Below are 14,829 nucleotides of genomic sequence, written 5' to 3'. Positions count from 1 at the left end.
ATTTTTTTTAAAACAGATAAAGTCAGATTTGCTCTGGACCTGTATGGGTGTTACAGATTTTCCTAGACATAGAAACCTGGACTTAGTGTCATATAGTGCCTGTAGCAGGTGGTGTTTTTAATAAAGTTTCTATTTCAGGTGCTGGATGATCCAGCGGAGGACAACCTTCACATGGGTATGTTCTTTTTAATATAATTTTAGCGTTGTAATAGACAAAATAAATGTGTAATAGACTCAGCAAATGATGGTGTTTTTACAGTAGCTAACACTAGATCAGTTGTCATTGTGTCAAAACATGCTCAGTCTTAAACACCCGTTAGACCCGTTGTGTTGTATAATTGTCTGTCTGTCTATGTGTATATATCTATATATATATATTTATATCTATCTATCTATATATATCTATATCTATATCTATATATCTATATATATATATATATATATATACATATATATAAAATGAATGACCTCTGTGCACTTTGTCGCTGCAAAAACCTTTGTCAGTTTAAAGTTTACCATTGCAAACTTTACTTTTAATGAAAAACAGACAGTGGCATGTTTCAGACAGATCAAACTATGCAGCCTGTCTTCATAATGGGCTGAAGTGAGAATCTGTATATCATACATATGACAAATTTAGTTGCCTGCTTTGACTCATACTGTAGGAATGAATGTAAGGTGTTTGTGCTTATGGACTGCTACAAAATCCTAAATGACTTCACACCACTGTACAATGGTGCGAATAAAAGCACACATCATGCTTATGTGTGAAAAAGAGCTGGGTCATTTGAGGGTATGACATGCTATATAAGGATTGTGAACATTACATTTCATAAAGTGTTCTGAATAATGGATTTGTCAATAACAGAATGTCTTTTCACTCTGATTTTCTTTAATGACTCTGATCTTTCCACAGTGTTTGAGCTGATGCAGAAGGGGTGAGAATTCTGTGTGTCCACTTGGACCTCTTTTGTGTATAATTGATGCTTTCGCCATGCTTTCTTCCATACTCTATCGTTTCATTAATCACTTCTTTCCCATCTTTATCGACTGTCTTGTCTTGCATATCTGTCATCACTTAGCTCTGACTTAGTTTCCCGTTTTCCTCCCTTGTTCCAAAGGGATTAATTAAGTACTTATGTTCTCAATTCCTCCCTCAGTCTCTTATTCGCATCTTTTTCTAAATCAGTTATTTTGTTTTTTGTTACTGAGTAGACTCGCTAAATATAAAATAATTGCATTGTTAATCTTTTCAGTATTCCTTCTGGTACTTGTAGTTTTTATTTGTTCTGTTGCTTTCTCTGTGTTTCAAAATCCATAAGCAGCTTATTATAAGACCAGTTTATTACAAGACCTTTTTTTTTTCTTTTTCAAATGTGACATTTTACTTCAGTTGAATATGAGTTTTTGCCAAGTGGCCCGGCTTTGTTTTGGAGAGAAATGTTGTTTGTGGGCTTCTGCCTTGAAAAGAGCAGATTAGAACTTACTTTGCATAATTATAGAATGGTCTATTTTCACTAGACCTGGCTGAATACATTTGGCCTTTCTGCTCAATCGTGATTCACTGCCTGTGGGTAATGAATGAAATGGCCTTTGAGGACCCTGTTTTGTGCTAAGTGGTTTTTGTGATTGGTTTTTATGTAAATCCACTGTGTGTGCAGTCCTGTAGTTTCCCAGCATCCTTTGTTCTCTTGCGCAACTTGCCCAGTGCTGCGTTATCTACGCATGTCTTTCAAACATTTGGAATTCTGCTGATATAAATAGGTATATAACTAAAGGTATGTAACTGCTGATATAACTAAAGGCTGGAATACACTACATAACTTGTGCCCAGATTTTTTGCATTGATTTACTGTCTGGAGAAGTTCATGCTAGTTGGCGAATGCTAATGCTATGTTTTAGCATTAGACTATGATTCCATTAAGTAAGATGATATCAAACCGAAACTACAAAAATAACTTACAGTATGGATTATATATTATAAAGCAATAATTGTATATTGTTTTTCAGCAAAAGCATGTACAGTTTACAGCTCACTTGATTCATTAAAAAAGAGGGCCACATAAAATAAAATGGGGAAATTAAATAATATATTAATTCAGAATTTAAAATGTTTTTTTTTTTTATTATTATTTTGACAAATAAATAAACACATTTAACTCTTAAATTTAACAATAAATAACAAATTGATCAATCATTTTAAATAAAACATTTATTTTTTCAGTTTTATAAAGCAAAATGCTTTTGGTTTTCCAGATAAAATCTATCTAAAATATAATTAAACATATAAAACAAAAATCATAATTTAAATATCTAAATATTTTATTTAAATATCTTTTTTCTGGTGCAAATAAAATACATTGCTGGAAAAAAACTGACATTTTTGTATTGGGGTCAGTGAGGATTTTGAGAGGTAAATATCTGAACTCAGAATCATTGTTACTGATTCACGCTGCCTTGGTAAAAAAAAAAATAAATAATAATGTATTTAAAATACTTTTATTTCATACTAAGTATAGTTAAAACCTATTAATATTTTTACTGACATATTGCTCGAGACTCATAAAAAAATATATAATTAAACTTTATTTGGAGTACTACTGGTGCACAATGCACACTTCTTGATATTAAGCCTAAAATGTGTTTCAGTGTCACTATTGATGAGGATTGTATGATCTTTGAACAATATCGATCTTTAAATGCAAGATATGTAAAGTGTACCTAAAGTATACTTGCAATAGTTCCACTTTAACGCAATCAAATATACTTCAGTATATATTTAGTTGGACTTTAGCACTACTTCTGCACAATTAAAGTGCATTAGGTACAAAATTAGTTGTTCCAGTTTTGCAGATTTTAAATATATCAGTTTAAGTATACTAAACGTACAATTGCAGGATTTTTATTAAGTACAGTACATAAATAAGTACATGTATTTGTAGTATACTTAGCTTGGCATAAATGTATTTCAAATACTTTTTAGTATATTAATTTTTCACTAGGGTGGTTTGGTTTCATGTTAAAGCCACATCAATAGGACATTTCACACAGTGTATTGTATCAAATGTTTTGATCTCTCCACCTATCATTTCATTCAATATTTCTCTTCCTGAATCATTGTTGTCAGTTAACTTACAATAAAGTGTCTCTATTGGTCACCAGCCCTGTGATGGAGGTCCCCTGCGACAGTCCGTTCAGTGAGGACCAGGCCCGCCACTACTTCAGAGACATTGTTCTGGGTATCGAGTACTGTGAGTACTTTATTTTTTCTTTATTTTAAAAACCATTTTCAAATTGCCGGGTCGACCTCACTGGGTTCCGTTTTTAGTTTTTAGGAGACCACCTTGACATGGATTTTGTAACAGAGCATCTGAAGTTAAATAATTCCCAGTAGAGAAGAGTGAAGCAAACTCCTACTGATGAGCGCCTGACATTAATCATTACTTATGTAAAAATAAAGACCCGAGAGAGTTCTGTCTCAAGGAAAAGCTCTGTGTTTGTTGTTCTAATCTGACGCATCATGGCATCCTGTAAGGCTAATGAAGTGAGCGAATGTGGCAATGCACTCATGTATTTGTGCGTGGGGGAGGTCATCGTTTCCTGATGAAAACAAGTCTGTGCTATTTCTAAAGGCCGTTCTGATCTTCTCTCATCTGTTAAAAGAAGAAATGGTGAAACATTACAGTCATTACAAACTGGCGGTTAAAGGAATATTCTGTTAAGCTCAGTCGACAACATTTTTTGCATAACGTTACCACAAAAATTAAAGTGATCGTTCACCCAAAAATGAAAGTTTTATTATAATTTATTCACCCTCTTGTCTTTCCAGATCCGTAAGACTTTCTTTCTTCAGTGGAACACAAAAGAAGATATTCTTAAGATTGTTGGTAACCAAACATTTTTGGTCCCCATGGCTTTCCATTGTGTAGGCAAAAAAAAAACACCCAAAATGTCTTCTTTTATGTTCTGCAGAAGAATCAAAGAAAGATGTGGGTGAGTAAATGACTGAATGTTTATTTTTATGTGAACTATCCCTTTAATTTTCACTTTTTTCTTAAAAAAAAAAAAAAAGAAAAGAAACTAAATCAGAGTTACAATGTGGTACAGTATTTACAAAGGAACAAAATATAAATAGTATGTGCGTTAACATGGTTTTAGTGTGAAGCTATATCAAATAACTTGAAAAATGTATATTCTATAGAATTTTTACCAAAAATGGATTTAAACAGCTTTACAACTCAATTTTCACATTTCTTTCTTTTATATCCTTTACAACTGGCCCTGTTCACTTCCTTTGTAAGTGTCATGAAGACCTTCATTTTTGCTCTTAAAGACGAGTCTAAATAACTTTTTTATGGTAATCAACACATATGTCGATAGCTGAAATTGTATTGAGCCTTTAAACAAGATATTCGCTCAAACAAAGAATGAGCTAGGCTGAGATGATTGCAAAGTGTCTGAGTGGAAACTCAGCTTTCATCAGTTCATTTGAATCTAACTAACCAGGCAACACTCGCTGTGGCAACCGTCTGAATGGCAACAGGCCATTTGCATGATTCGCCACAAATCAGTATGTGTTAACAATGAACTCCTTTGTGTGTGTTGGTAATTTGTGGACTGTAATCAGAGTATGTGACCATATTCCGTTCATTTCATTAGCACTATGCTAGTTACCTCAGGGAGCCATGTCAATAGAATTAATTAATAGTAATATAAAAGATGTGCGTGGGGAGGTTTTATGCTACGTACACTGCTTGAGAGACATCTTACATGAACTGTGATGTACTCCATGTGTCACATTCACCTTGCTTGCTGACTTTGATGAAATAATTATATGCAATAACCTGCTAATACTTTGAACACATGTCTTTGTTCCTTAATGGATTTTCTTTTTTCATTACCATCTGAAGACTTCTGAGATGTGGCTCTTGTCACATGTAAAAAAAGGTTATATTTGATTGACCACTTGAGACAGGAAGGCATCTATTAACCAATCAAATTCATCTTCTGTGTGCACGGCCCAGGGTGACCTTCTTGAACCTGTCTGCAGTTCCTTAGTTAAACCGAGAGCTCCTGCTGTCAGACACACTTGATTTTGTACCTCCTCTTCACTGGCTGTTCTCAACTTAGCAACGTTATTAAACTTTGATATTATTAAACATCCAAAAAGCAGGTTAAAACTGACATTTTGGTCAAAATTAAGTAACTTGTACAGTATAAGTATGGATTTGTATTACATATTTTGTACATATTTTAAATTTTTTCAGATTTCCTGCTTGGCTAAGTGATCACACTTAATCGCTGATGAAACATACAGTATTCTTGTGTTGCATGAGAAGATTGATCCTCACATGAATATATGTAAAATGTTTTGGTTTAAATATAACATTTGTTTTGTAAAGTCTGATAAAATTCTGAGATTTAAAGCTAATTGTCAGCAAACTCCACTGTTTAAATGGCTCAGTGTTCTCATTCTTTTTGATGATGTATTTCATTACATCTCTTGTTCTCTCTCTTTTTGCTCAGTGCACTATCAGAAGATTGTTCACAGAGATATTAAACCATCTAATTTATTACTTGGAGATGACGGCCATGTCAAGATCGCAGATTTTGGGGTCAGTAACCAGTTCGAGGGTAATGATGCCTTGCTCTCCAGCACTGCTGGTACTCCTGCCTTCATGGCCCCAGAGACGCTGTCGGACAACCGCAAGAGCTTTAGTGGAAAGGTAATGAGTGTATGGGGTGATTTTGCTGATCTGTGTTGTGATAGGCCAATCATTCAGACTGATTAGGCTTTTAAAAATGGCTTAAAGGGATAGTTCACCAAATGAAAATTCTGTCATTAACGACTCACCCTCATGTCGTTCCAAACCCATAAGACCTTTGTTCATCTTCAGAACACAAATTAAGATATTTTTGATGAAATCTGAGAGCTTTCTGACCCTTCATAGACAGCAATGCAACTGAAAAATTCCTAGGCCCAGAAACCTAGTAAGTGCATCGTTAAAATAGTCCATGTGACGTCAGTGGTTCAACCGTAATTTTATTAAGCAACTTTCTGTGTGCAACGAAAACAAAAAAAAACAACTTTATTCAACAATTTTTCACTTGAACCACTGATGTCACATGGACTATTTTAATGATATCCGGACTATTTTTGTAACGAAGCCAACGAGACGTGAGACATGCGGATCCATGTATGAGCTTTATTACAAAGGCGTGGTCAGAAAACAAGCAAGGGTCAATCAGTGGCAAACGGGTATATCACAGGCAAGGCAAAGAGTCATCCAAAACGGGCAAGGGTCAGTCGACAGCGAACAATATTCAAAGGGGCTAGACAAGAGAGGTAAATCCAAAACGTGAGCAATAGTCCAGGCAGGGGAAAACACAATCCAAAACAGGCAATGCAAGACTAGGAAAACTATAAGGGGCTCTGTAGAGTAGCTAAAGCTAGGGGAGCGATAAGCGCATACAATACTCGGCAGTGAGGGAGAGAAAGTCCATGGCTAAAGTAAGGTGTGCAAATGGGAATCAGCTGTGTGTAATCAGTGCAATGAGCTGTGTGCGTGTGGTCAGTGAAATGGATGATGGTAACTGTAGTCCGGAGGTAACGTGCAACAGTTAGTGTAGTGCAAGAGTACCTGTGGTGAGTGAGTGACCTCTGGTGGTGAGTGAATGAAGTTCACAGACCGGATTCATGACAATTTTAACGATGTCCTTACTACCTTTCTATGGAGTCTGGAGTCTGTCTATGGAGGGTCAGAAAGCTCTCGGATTTCATCACAAATATCTTAGTTGGTGTTCCGAAAATGCACGAAGGTCTTACAGGTTTGGAACGACATAAGGGTAAGTAATTTTTGGGTGAACTATCCCTTTAAATAAACACTTTGACTTTGCTATTTCTCTCATGAACGTGTCATAGAGCTATACTTCCGATCCAAAGTTTGGGGTCGAGAAGGTTTTTAAAAAGTCTAACTAAAAAAGTAACTAAGGTTGCATTTATTTGATCAAAATACATTTAAAACTGTAATATTGTGAAATATTGCAATTTATAATAACTGATTTCTATTTTAAATTTTTAAAATCAAATTAATTTCTTTGATGGCAAAGCTGAATTTTTCAGTGTCACGTGATTCTTCAGAAGTCATTATGATATGTTGATTTGGTGCTTATGAAACATTTCTTATTATTAGCAATGTTGAAAAAAAATGTCAGGGTGTTTTGATAAAAAGAAGAGTATTTATTTAAAATAAATGCTTCTGAAAAAAGAATAAATCCTTTGCTGTCACTTTTGATCAATTTAATGTGTATTTGCTGAATAAAAATATTACTTTCTTTAAAAAACTAAATGTATGAACTAGTGCTGTCAAACGATTAATTGCAATTAATCGCATCCAAAATAAAACTTTTTGTTTGCATAACATATGTGTGTGTACTATGTATATTTATAATGTATATATAAATACACACACATGCATGTATATATTTAAGAAAAATGTTATGTTTATATATTAAATATATTTATTAGTGCTGTCAATCGATTAAAATTTTTTATCGCGTTAATCACAGTCACGGGCTGTGATTAATCATGATTAATCGCAAATTTTAAATACTAGGATTTACCTGTAAATGTGTTGAAAAAGAAATGCATGACAAACTAGTTTAAGGAAACAGAACCTTTCACACTTCCGCCAGGTATGAGACATAATCCTTATTATTCTTTTATCATTATTCTTTTGTTTTTATTCAGCCATTATACTGGCAATAAAACGTTTACCAAGCCACATCACTTTAATCCCAGTATACATTTACCCAACTATTATCAAAAGTATTTCTAAATAAATACAAAAAAACATTTTCTTGCGACCTTACGTTAAGTATTATGACAAAATGCATTATGAAGAAGAATTGGACCTGTTCTGCAGCTGCATTAGAGCTAACATTAGCATCATGCTTCATAAGACAATTTATGAGATTAATAGTACGCTTTTACTCAGAACTCACTTCAAACCACCATCGAGTGTTTGTAATAACTTCCTTTTGCGATCACACGTGGAATTTGGTCGTTTACTGTCGTTAAAATATGCTATTTATATCCTTTTATATCGCTGCACAAATGTACACATTCAAACTCAAGAAAATCACATACAGACCATATCCTATCGTAATCGTGTGTTTATTATCTTATATAATCTATAGTGGCTGTTGTCATGTTTATTTCTGCTGTGTAAAAGCCTTAACATGTGCTCTGCTGAAACTCACGTTGTTTGATGTTACAACCGCCTCTCTGTTCTTAAGTTGCCAGGGATACATTCCAAGTATAATACACATTAGTAAAAGGATCTATTTTAATTTTTATTTGTCTATATACACTTTGAGCGGCCGCGGTACATTAAAAAAGTAGCCCAAAAAACTGCAGCCCATGGCTCTGTAATTTTTTCCCGCGACTGTATTTTCAAAATAGCCCACTTGTGCCGTTACCCTGGCAACACTGGTGCTGTCCCCTCATCACACAATGATAGATAACCTTCCGCGCTACGATGACTGGAAGAAGTTGAGGTCAAACCTTATCAAACGATTAATCTGTGTTAAAAAAATATTAACGTGTTAAATTTTTTTGATTAATCGCATGCGTTAACGTGTTAATGTTGACACCCCTAATATTTATATATGATATAATTTATATTAATATAAATATATACTTGCAAATACATGTAAATATTTTCAAAATATATGCTGTATGTGTGTCTTTATATATACATAATAAATATACACAGTACACACACATACTGTATATTATGTAAACAAAAACTTTTATTTTGGATGTGATTAATCACGATTAATCGTTTGACAGCACTAGTATGAACCCCTCACTTTTGAACAGAATAGAAATTTTGGGTGAACTGTCCCTTTAAGGAATTCTGTTCATCTCAATATCTCAGAAGTGTAGAACTCTCCTGCATCACTAAAACAGAAGTTATGTTTTTGTCAGGCTCTGGATGTGTGGGCTATGGGAGTGACCCTCTACTGTTTTGTGTATGGAAAGGTGAGTTGGCTCATGTGCTGATATGATCAGAGTGATAGCAGTAATTCTTCATTGTGGGATTATCTATCAGAATGATCAATGGATGGTGCAGTGTGCTACTGCAGTGACATTTGTATGATGGATGATTTTGATCACTCATCTGTCTCCCTCCTCTCTCTCTCTCTCGCCTATGTTTTTCTTCCTTGTCCTCCAGTGCCCATTTATTGATGAGTACATACTGGCACTTCACAATAAGATCAAGAGTAAGCAGGTGGAGTTCCCCGAGACGTAAGTCGCCCCTGCTGTCTCTCAGGAACAGATACAGAGGGAGGAAATGTCAGAGATGTTTGATTGAATGTATGGCGATGTGAGCTAAATGCAGTATTGATGTGTGTTGGTTTAGTATGATATTTGTGTATGCTCATGCATGTCTGTTTGAATATGTTGATGAAGTCTGCCTTCTGTGTGTGGAAGGCCAAAGGCCATCAGGATGCATGTCATCTGGTGTATGTGTTTGGACAAGTCATCAACTAATGAAAGAGTGTCTCTCTCTAACACACACTCTGTTTCTTAATGTCATGCTGCAGTGTTCTCAGTGACTGAACCAACTGTTCACAGTGTCATCATTTTGAATCCAATTCTGAATATCTACATGACCACGGGTTTCCAGTGGTATGCTATGACAATTAGAGATTAGACTGTACAGACATCGAAATCTACAGGTAACACGGTCCCACTTTATATTAGGTGGTCTTAACTACTATGTACTTACATTTAAATTAATAATTTGGTACAATACACTTATTGTGTACATATATGTGTTTACATTGAACTTATATATTTTTTAAATACCTATATGTAATTACATCTGTAATTAATTTCTGTAATTACATTTAGAATTACACTGTTGACCCATCCCTTTCACCTTAACCCACCCTTAAACCTACCCATATCACCAAACCTGTCCCTAACCTTACCCCTATCCCACCTCAATAGCAGCAAATGGGTTTTGCAATACAATAAGAACACAGTAAGCACATTGTACTTATTTTTTGATGTAAGTACATAGTAGTTAAGGCCACCTAATATAAAGTGTGACCGGTAACACTAATACACAGTAAATACACATAGTCACGCTATGTTTATGTTGTTAACATTAACAATTTGAGAACAAAGTATAGCAATAATAATAATTTGCACAGTTTGACATGATCTGAGCTAACTTTAACTTTTTTAAAGCATAAACCTCACTAAATTTTAAGTATATGCTTAAAACAAGAAAAGAAATTAGGGGAATGGGAAAAAAGAAATATATTCAACAGAGTCAGCCGAGTTCAAGTGATAATATATGAATCTATCTTGTTTTAAGGATGTTTAGACAGTTGTACCAGGAAAAAAGACAACAATACTCTGCCCTTCTGTACTGGTTTTTGTACTTTACTGTAAAATACCGTTTTATTCTGTTGTTCTCTGCATTAAGTTATAACAGCATTATAGATATCCGTCCGTCCTCCTCTTGTTACAGAAGCCGTGTGACAGTCAGTGTGTGTTTGAAACAGTGTTTCTATGTCTGCAGTGTGTCAACTTGTAAAAGCATGCTGTCATTGTTTAGCCATACATTCAGATGTTTTGTTTTGTTTTACTACTTCAGCTATTCGCTCTGTGTTTCTGTGATATCTCAGGCCAGCTGTCAGTGAGGGCCTGAAGAACCTGGTCTCACGGATGCTGGACAAAAACCCAGACACCAGGATCACCATTCCTGAGATCAAGGTAAGTCTACATAAGACACGAAGGAGCACTTCAGAAATTGAGAGGCAAGTAATCCCTTTCACCATCTTCATAGATCTGTATTGCAAAATACTGAGTTTCAAAGATTCACTTGAGTTCTTCTATTTAAATTAAAATGAATGTCCATATTTGACTTTTTTTTATTGGAATGGTATTATTAATTCATGGTTTTCCTTAAGAAATCACCTACATTTTTCTTCATGCATACCAGAGAGAAAGAGTGCAACATCCCTTAAAGGGGTCATATGATGCTTTTTTAAAGATAATTATTTTGTGTATTTGGTGTAACAGAATATGTTGACGTGCTTTAATGTTCAAAAAACACATTATTTTTCAAATACTGTACCTTATTGTAGGTCCTCCATGCCCCGCCTCTCTCAAACGCTTCGTTTTCTACAAAGTCCCTCCTTCCGACAAGCGCAGTCTGCTCTGATTGGCCAACTGGCACAGTGTATTGTCATTGGCCGAACACCACAAGCACTCGTTGGAAATATAACGCCCCTTTCCATAATCGTGAGCTTCAGCTTTCAAAATAAAAGTAAAGACAGTTTATAATGTCCTTAGTTTTACCATCAGTTCAAGCCCGAAAGGGGAACAGAGTCGCGTGACAGACACAATGATGATGCTCGTATGTGTTTGCACACAAGCCGCGATTAAGAAAGCTGACTCCACTGTGATGTTACCATCTCTCTCTCTCTCTCTCTCTCTCTCTCACACACACACACACAAGCCGCGATTAATATAGCTGACATGCTGTGATGTGATCCTGTCTCTCTCTCTCTCTCTGTCTCACACACACACACACACACACACACAAGCCGCGATTAATATAGCTGACGTGCTGTGATGTGATCCTCTCTCTCTCTCTCTCACACACACACACGACACGCAAAACTCCGCCTTTGAACAGTCAATAGCAAATACTTAAACTAATAACAAAACATACTTACAGTCGCTGATTCAGAAGCGCCAGATTGTCATAGCACAGTCAGAATTACCTCATCTCCTAAGTTCACGAAACGGTCGTCCATAAAATGCGTTGTGATAACATCTGGGTTGTGCTGTTCTGTTGTAAGTAATCTTAATGATTACTAAATGAATCTACTTTCGGAAGGCCAAATAAAGTGCTTTTGCTTTCACATAGAAACACACAGTGTCTCCCTGACATGGCTGCATGGGGGCGTGTTTGAATGAGCCGTTTTAGGGGGGCGTGGCAGAGTCTTAACTTTGATAAAGAATATCTCTTTGGTTTTGAGACTTTAGTCTTTGCAACTTTAGGAATCTTATCTATGCACAATCAGCTTGTAACACTCCAAAGAGAAAGGAAAACTTGAAATCCCATCATATGACCCCTTTAATATTGAAATTGTAGTAAGTATCTCAAAAAGAAATGTCCAAAGAACATTCCAGACAGTGTCTCATTAGTCTGCACTCTCAAAGACGCAGCATTTCTATCAAAGACCATTCCTGAGCCACATCCAGGGATAGTGTTAAAATATGACACAGTATCTCTGATAGCTTCTGCACCATCTAGCAAACTTGGTGTTTGGTCAGGAACACATCAGCTAATCCCCATGGACAGAGATTTTGGTTCAGTTCTGGAAACTTCCATCTGCTGTCTCAGTGTGACAGAGAGTGTGAATAATTAGCACATACACACTCGGCCGTCAGAGACTCCTGCCTGCATGTCATTACCCAGAAAATGTTCCTTTAAAGCAGTGATCCCCAGAGCACACATTAATCAGAGCTGCACGGCCTACATTCACTCAACAGCTCTACTCTCATATACTTCGGACTAACTTTGTTTTTAGGAGAATTATTTTATTTCTTTAATGATTTTCTGGTTGAATGGGTGGATAGACGAATGAATATTTGGAACAATCTACAGACATTTAAATGGATAAATGAAAGGACTGATGAATGAGCAGATGAATGGAATGGAAAGACAGAAGGTTAGATGGATGGACCAATGAATGGACAAATGGATGGATGGATTAATGGAAGGACAGATGATGGCTTGATGGATGGATGGATGGAACAAAAGATGTGTGGACAGATCTACAGACCAATGGATAGATGAAAGAAAGGCTGGCTAGATGATGACTGGATGGATGGATGAAACAATAGATGGATGAATGGATGTATGGACTGATCTATGGACATATGAATGGATGGATGGATAGATGGATGAATGAATAATGAATGAATATAAGTGTGGATGAATGGTTTGATTGATTTATGGAGGAACGAATGAAAGAAAGTTAGATGAAAGGACCAATAAATGGAAAAATGGATGATCAGATGGATGGATGGATGGATGGATGGAAGAAAAGATGTGTGGACAGATCTACAGACAGATAAATAAAAAAGATAAATGGACCAATGTATAGATGAATGGAAGGATAGATTATGGCAAGAGCTGGGTAGATTACTTACAAATTGTAATCCGTTACTGATTCCAGATTACATGACAAAAATTGTAGTCAGTAAAGTAATCCGTTACATTACACATTTTAGGTAATGTAATAAGATTTATTTTTGGATTACTTTTAGATTACTTTTGACTTAACTTGTTTATCACATTGATTTTGTTTATCACATAGGATTATCTTGTACCATAATGATGTAAAAAAATGCAAAGAGTAAGAAAATGTGTTCCATTGTAATTTACAATATAAAGTGCATTAAACATTATATTACATCAAGGTTTCCCAAACTAGGGTTCATAAAGGAACTGCAGGGGGCTTGTGAGTTTAATGAAAAGCTTTATTTTTAAATCATTTTAAAACAAAGTCCCTTTCAAGGAAAGTCTCTTCACTTCACTCTGTGGCCATATTTGCAATGCCTCCGGGCAGCTCATACAAGACCCAGTCCTGTCTTAATGAATGGGGGAATCCTAAATCTCAAAAACTGCTTGCTGAATTCACAATTAAATTACATCAAATCAGCAACAAAAATCTGAAATTAATTGCCCCATGAATGTTGTTTCTTAAAAAGCTTATTTTTCAGGCTAGACCAGCCAATGCGCATGCACAGTCATAACACGCTTATGACTGCGCATGCGCATCGGCTGGTCTAGCCTCAGGTTTCTATGGGAACCGGAGATTCTAACAGGCGCTGGAGTGACGCAATGATTTTTCCAATCAGCGATTGACTCTTTCATTTAGAAGGTGGGACTATTCCTTCATATTGCGTGTTGCAGTTTCTCCCATTCATAAGTAAACAGTCTTTGTATTTCTATAGACATTCCCTGCGTCCCAATGTGCATACTATCCACCCTAGTATTGAAAATTACTACTATCACATAGAATTTAGGATGGATATGCACATTGGGACGCAGGCACTGTTTTAAAATAGCAATTAAAATAAAACACTTACTAAAAAAATTGCCATGTAACCATTAATCAACATCAAAGAAACCGTGAACATGCAAATGTGATACTTAATTATTGAAATATTTATTTAAAAATTTCAGGGGTATTTAAATTATATACTTAATTAATAAGGTTTAGATGCAGGCATTGAAAGTGAAAGTGACGTGACATGTGGCCAAGTATGGTAACCCATACTCGGAATTAGTGCTCTGCATTTATCCCATCCTAAGTGCACACACACACACACACACACACACACACATACACACACGGAGAAGTGGGCAGCCATTTTTTAGCTGTGGCTGCCGGGGAACGGTTGGGGGTTCTTGCTCAAGGGTGGAGAGAGCGCTGTACATTCACTCCCCCCACCCCGGTACCGAGACTTGAACCCACGACCTTTGGGTTACGAGTCCGACTCTCTAACCATTAGGCCTTGACTTCCCCACACGACTTGTATGCATTTTAATGAATTTGTATGCATTTTAAGAATATATGCATTTTAATGAATTTGAAAGACAAAAGCCTTCCAAAGACATAACATAAACCTGAAATGATTTTCATAAATCCAGTGGTCAAATGCTGTATCGCCACCTGACTAATGACTGTGTGAATGTCCACAAAACTGGACTTTCTGAATGTATA

General features: G+C 35.8%; 1 protein-coding gene across 6 annotated transcripts in view; it reads left to right on the top strand.

The window, feature by feature from the left end:
- Positions 1–14,829, top strand: part of camkk1a (calcium/calmodulin-dependent protein kinase kinase 1, alpha a) — an 80,902-nt gene that overhangs the window by 56,226 nt on the left and 9,847 nt on the right. For all 6 annotated transcript variants that reach the window (XM_058776195.1, XM_058776199.1, XM_058776193.1 and 3 more), the window contains 7 exons: positions 139–175; positions 917–938; positions 3,163–3,251; positions 5,527–5,726; positions 8,993–9,046; positions 9,240–9,313; positions 10,708–10,795. In XM_058776195.1, the coding sequence (XP_058632178.1) occupies positions 139–175; positions 917–938; positions 3,163–3,251; positions 5,527–5,726; positions 8,993–9,046; positions 9,240–9,313; positions 10,708–10,795 (564 nt within the window). The remainder of the gene's footprint in view (positions 1–138; positions 176–916; positions 939–3,162; positions 3,252–5,526; positions 5,727–8,992; positions 9,047–9,239; positions 9,314–10,707; positions 10,796–14,829) is intronic.

Source organism: Onychostoma macrolepis, chromosome 05 (genome assembly GCF_012432095.1).
Source record: "Onychostoma macrolepis isolate SWU-2019 chromosome 05, ASM1243209v1, whole genome shotgun sequence".
Taxonomy (NCBI): Eukaryota; Metazoa; Chordata; class Actinopteri; order Cypriniformes; family Cyprinidae; genus Onychostoma; species Onychostoma macrolepis.
The sequence above is the reverse complement of the archived record's forward strand: the minus strand, read 5'-3'. Positions and strand labels throughout refer to the sequence as shown.